This window comes from Helobdella robusta (genome assembly GCF_000326865.2).
Source record: "Helobdella robusta unplaced genomic scaffold HELROscaffold_10, whole genome shotgun sequence".
Classification (NCBI taxonomy): domain Eukaryota; kingdom Metazoa; phylum Annelida; class Clitellata; order Rhynchobdellida; family Glossiphoniidae; genus Helobdella; species Helobdella robusta.
The window spans coordinates 115,419-120,933 of NW_008703571.1; the positions used below are offsets into that span (position 1 = coordinate 115,419).

Below are 5,515 nucleotides of genomic sequence, written 5' to 3' on the forward strand. Positions count from 1 at the left end.
AACTATAGTTGCAAAAATCGCCGTTTATCAGACAATAAATAAGTTTTACAATGTTGTTTAAAAACAGGGCTTTGGAGCAAGCACTTTTTTGAATTGCTCCGCTCCAGCTCCGCTCCGGCATAAAAAAAAGTTTGCTCCGCTCCGCTCCGTGCTCCGAGGCGGGAGTGTGTTTTAGAATCAATTAACACAAATTTTTTCAAATATTTTTTTAATCAATCAATTGATTGATTTTTAGTACCACTTCCGTAACGTATAGTTAAATTGATGAAATATACAAAAAATTAAGAAAGTACAGGTTCTAAAAATAAAAATGATACACCATACAGACACAAGATAATCAAGTTAAGTCAATAATTCAATCATTCATTCTAATAAACAAAATAGCGGAAAGCAAATCTTCTTTCATCGATTGTCTGTTATCACTTAGTATTAATTTCAAAGCTGAAAATAATCTTTCAACGCTGGCTTGTGATGTTGGCATACTTGCAGCTATTCTGCTTGACTGTCTGATTCGATCTGGATAATGTGCAATGGCTTCGAAGACATTCACCTTTATTCTTCCAACATCCTCAACAGCTTTACAGTCCTCTTCAAAATGCCTTTGTATTTCACAATCATTTTCAGTGTGTGATTTCATAGAAATTTTGCGTGTGTTTTCTCTTCTATCTAGCTCATTTTCAAAATCATCATCATCATCATCATCTTCAGAGATAAAATTTAAATCACATGTTGGCTGGGACACATTAACAGATGTTGACTCTTTTGCTGAATCAAATACTTTTTTCTTTTTAATCGCAATTGAATATCAGCCAAACCTTCTCTGGCTTTGATTTTGTCTGATTTATTCAATAAGATTCTGTATCTAGCATCAACATACACTCCAGCAAGAAAATGTGTGTTGTGTAAAAGCTTTTCTTTCCGCTTTCTCATAGAAGATAAAATTCCTAGCGCAACATATTCTCCATTTTCTTCCAAACATTTTTCAAGTTTACACCACTCCTTCATAAACATACCTGGAGTAAGATCAGCAGCTTGAAAGGCAACTTTCATGCGAGAAGAATCTGCTGTGGTTATTACCAAATGTCGAACCGCATCATGCCCCATTGATACACCGAGTTTTTTTGCCATTTCACCAACAATTTTTTGAAATCCTTTGTTTTTTAATGTAAATGAAGTAAATGGAACCATACTCAAACAAATCATCTCAACAAGTCCTTCTTGAAAAGTACTTGCATCTATAGTGATTGTAACTTTTGATGATGTAAAATATGTGCTCATGTTTTCTTGTACAGTTTTTATTTTTTTTTTAGATGGCGTGGCATCATTTTCATTACCACGTTTTTTATCTGAGGCAGCTTTATCGTTTTCATCTTTTTGTTTTACTAACTCATCATAGATTTTAGGATGATTACGTTTCACATGACGCCAAAGATTAAACTTTTTTGACACACTTGTTCCCATTGCCTGAAAATTGCATTGCACATCATCATTTTTTAGCTTACATCTAGCTGACTTTTTTTGTCCATTTTCTTCTTCAAACTCAAATATATTTTCCAGATCATTTTTCAAAAAGCGACTATCGATTGTAGGTGATTGACACAAATTTTGGTTAGAAGTCATATCCGGACCTAATTTAATTTTAATTAAAAATTTAAATTTTGTTAAGAAGTAATGTATTGCTTTTTAAATTAAAAATTATATTATTTAAAAAATTCTCATAAGAATCTTACCTTTGATGTGCGATTACGAATTTACGATTGCAGAAAAAAAGATTAGTGAAAAAGTCAACTAGTGTTTACAAATGGCGTATAAAAGGAAGCCATTGCTTTGCTATGAAAGATTCTAAATATCATAACAAAAAAAATTTTTTGAGTTGAACTAAAAGATACAAAATATTAAAAAATAATATTTTTTTTATTTTTTAACTAAATATTTTTTTTTATTATTGGAGCATGGAGCACTTAAAATTTGTGTGCTCCGGCTCCGCTCACGCTCCGACCAGAATATGGTTGCTCCGATTGCTCCGCGCTCCAGCTCCAGCTCCGCTCCAAAGCCCTGTTTAAAAAGACGAGGTTTTGAAATAATTGTAACAGATAGAGGCAAAATTGTAAACCAAATTTTGGGTGCAAGAATAAATATGCTATCAATAAATATGCTATCATTGTCGTTAACAATTACAAATTACCATTGGAATGTTTAGCATGAAAAAATATATAATAGAATTATAATTATTAACTCTGTTGTTATTAGTAATAACTGAATTATTATTGCTTTTTAGCACTCACGTACACACACTTATAAACACACACACACACACACACACACACATATATATATATACATATATATATATATATATATATATATATATATATATACACACACAAACAGTTAATAACACACACACACACGTACACACAGACCCACACACACACGTACGCACACACACGCACACAGTCTGCACCGTTCAGATCGACCTTGTTTTCATCTTCGACATTTCCGGCAGCGTCATAGATGAATACCGGAAGTCTGTCTCCTTTGCCAGACACATCACATCCGGTCTAGACATCGATTCTGACCTAGTAAGAGTGGCGTCTGTCGCGTTTTCCGTCAACGTTTTGAGTTATTTTCTGTTGAGTAGGTTCAGGGGCGATAAAGAAGCCAGTCTGAAGGCGTTTGATTTCACAAACGCCGGTGGTCAGACTAACATAAGAAGCGCCATGGAGTTTACTGCTAGTACATTGTTTGTTCAGGTTGGTGTGTGTGTTGTGTGACGCGTGTTGCGTGGCTTGTGTTGTGTGGCGTGTGTTGTGTGACGTGTGTTGTGTGGCGTGTGTTGTGTGGCGTGTGTTGTGTGGCGTGTGTTGTGTATGTTTTTGCTGTAATTTTGTGTGTCACTCGTTGTTAATGTCGTCTTTATGAAAATCCACCGTTAAAATTTTCCATTTTGAACATCGTCGTTATCTATCACTGTTATCGTCATTCATCACCCTCATCATCATCATCACCACTACCATCATCATCATCATCACCACTACCATCATCATCATCATCACCACTACCATCATCATCATCATCTCCACCCACCATCATCATCATCATCACCACCCACCATCATCATCATCATCACCAGTCAAATGGGGATCGCCCTGGCGTCCCCAACGTAGTCATCCTTATCACAGACGGTTACGCAAATGTAAACGAACTGGAACCAGGTCAAGGGGCTGACCTCCTTAAAAGGTCAGGAGTTCAAATCTATGTCGTCGCTATCGGCACTGACGTCTACCTGGGAGAGATAGCGAGGATGGCTTCGAGTCCCGACCGGAAATATGTTTTGAGGATGAGTCCGGATGATGATCCGGATAGGACTGGCGATAATTTGCTGGCGCTCCTGTGTTCCGGCTGACAAATTCGCTGGTTGATTGATTAGTTGGCTGATTGATTGGTTGGTTGATTAGTTGGCTGATTGATTGGTTGGTTGGTTAATTAGTTTGATGGTTATTTGGTTGGTTGGCTGATTATTTAATTTATACATTGATTAATTGGTTGATTGGTTGGTTGATCGATCGATCGATTGATTGATTGATTGATTGATTGATTGATTGATTGATTGATGGATTGATTGATTGATTGACTGATTGATTGACTGACTGACTGACTGATTGACTGATTGACTGATTGACTGATTGATTGATTGATTGATTGATTGATTGATTGATTGATTGATTGATTGATTGATTGATTGATTGATTGATTGATTGATTGATTGATTGATTGATTAATTGATTGATTGATTGATTGATTGATTGATTGATTGATTGATTGATTGATTGATTGATGGATTGATTGATTGATTGACTGATTGACTGATTGATTGATTGAGATCGGGTAGTTTAATTGTTGGCTCCCTTCAACTGTTTGAAATGTAAAATTGTTTCATCCTTCCCAATATATACACCAATGATATTCCAACAGCAACACATATTCATGAATAAGGTTATCTAGTTGATCATCATTTAAAAATTAAGTTATTTAAATTTATTAATCATAAGCTAAGTTACTTAGTTATTGATTTATATTGTTTCGAAAACCTTAGCATATTAACAAATGTTAAAGCCATATATTTTTGTTTTATTTTTAATATATGCGGTGCTAAAAAGCTTATATGCAAATACAATTACCGTCACTTTTTGTTTTTTCGTTTGTATGTTTGTTTTATATGTATTATTTTGTATGTGTGTTTGTATTATTTTGTACACGTGTGTTTGTATTTTTATATTTTTTACATATTTGTATGCTTATTCCTGTGCTATATATATATATATACACACACACACACATATATATATATATATAGAATATATATATATATATAGCATATATATATATATATATATAAATAATGTTTTTCTTTTTTTGTTATTTGTATAAAAAGAACATATAGATGAGAATTTTTTTTTTTTGTTCTTGAATAAATAAAAATTAATGATAATAATTAATAATGGTAATAATAACAATAACTATATTACCATTTATAATTATAGCCACTAAATATTTCTGGATTTTGACTTCGCCGTCAAAATTTGACCCCGTCTCATTGAGAAGTTATCTAGATTAGTTTTTGGACTTGATGATTTGATTTTTCTCAACACACACACACGCAGACACACACACACATGCACATATGCAGTCACACACACACACACACACGCAGGCACACACACACATGCACATACGCAGTCACACACACACAGACACAAGTCGATTCAACAATTCAATACGAAATAACACTCAGTTTCATCTTATTGAAGCGAATAAAACAGAGAACAATAAAACTAGTTGAATTGCAAATAATGGATTGTACCGTATAATTAAGTTTTAATTATGTGACTTGATTAATTATCTATCTATCTATCTATCTATCTATCTATCTATCTATCTATCTATCTATCTATCTATCTATCTATCTATCTATCTATCTATCTATCTATCTATCTATCTATCTATCTATCTATCTATCTATCTATCTATCTATCTATCTATCTATCCATCCATCCATCCATCCATCCATCCATCTATCCATCCATCCATCCATCTATCTATCTTTCTATCTATCTATCTATCTATGTGTAATTTGTATCTTATAAAATTTCATTAATTCTGTCAGCATGTGCGTGTGAGGGTGTTTGAATATTTATACCGTTGTTGTTTAGTTTTGTTGTTGTCATGTTTGGTTGTTGTTTAGTTTGGTTGTTGCTTAGTTTGGTTGTTGTCGTGTTTGGTTGTTGTTGATACTGTTGTAAACATAAACGACGACAAAAAGTTACATCAGCGAAAGCAACAACAACATCAACAACATCACACAATCAACACAACAAACTAACATAGCGTAGCATAGGTCTCCCAGCCCATATTAACGCTGCGCATAACGAGACAATGTAACCATCTGCCTTGATCTAACATTTTTCAGATGACTAGTTTAAACTAAATTATATATGCATACGTACATACATGC

General features: G+C 33.7%; 2 protein-coding genes across 2 annotated transcripts; one reads left to right on the forward strand and one right to left on the reverse strand.

Moving 5' to 3' along the window:
- Positions 1-355: 355 nt before the first annotated feature.
- HELRODRAFT_166478 (hypothetical protein) lies at positions 356-1,620 on the reverse strand (the record flags this gene model as incomplete). Its single annotated transcript, XM_009011724.1, has 2 exons — positions 356-599; positions 779-1,620. 2 exons carry the CDS (start codon positions 1,618-1,620, stop codon positions 356-358), a joined length of 1,086 nt encoding a protein of 361 aa, XP_009009972.1.
- Positions 1,621-2,005: 385 nt separating this feature from the next.
- Positions 2,006-4,788, forward strand: HELRODRAFT_166479 (hypothetical protein; the record flags this gene model as incomplete). The annotated part of the gene is made up of 4 exons (XM_009011725.1): positions 2,006-2,072; positions 2,458-2,753; positions 3,134-3,240; positions 4,755-4,788. The coding sequence occupies 4 exons, from the start codon at positions 2,006-2,008 to the stop codon at positions 4,786-4,788; spliced, it is 504 nt and encodes a 167-aa protein (XP_009009973.1).
- Between the last annotated feature and the right edge of the window lie 727 nt (positions 4,789-5,515).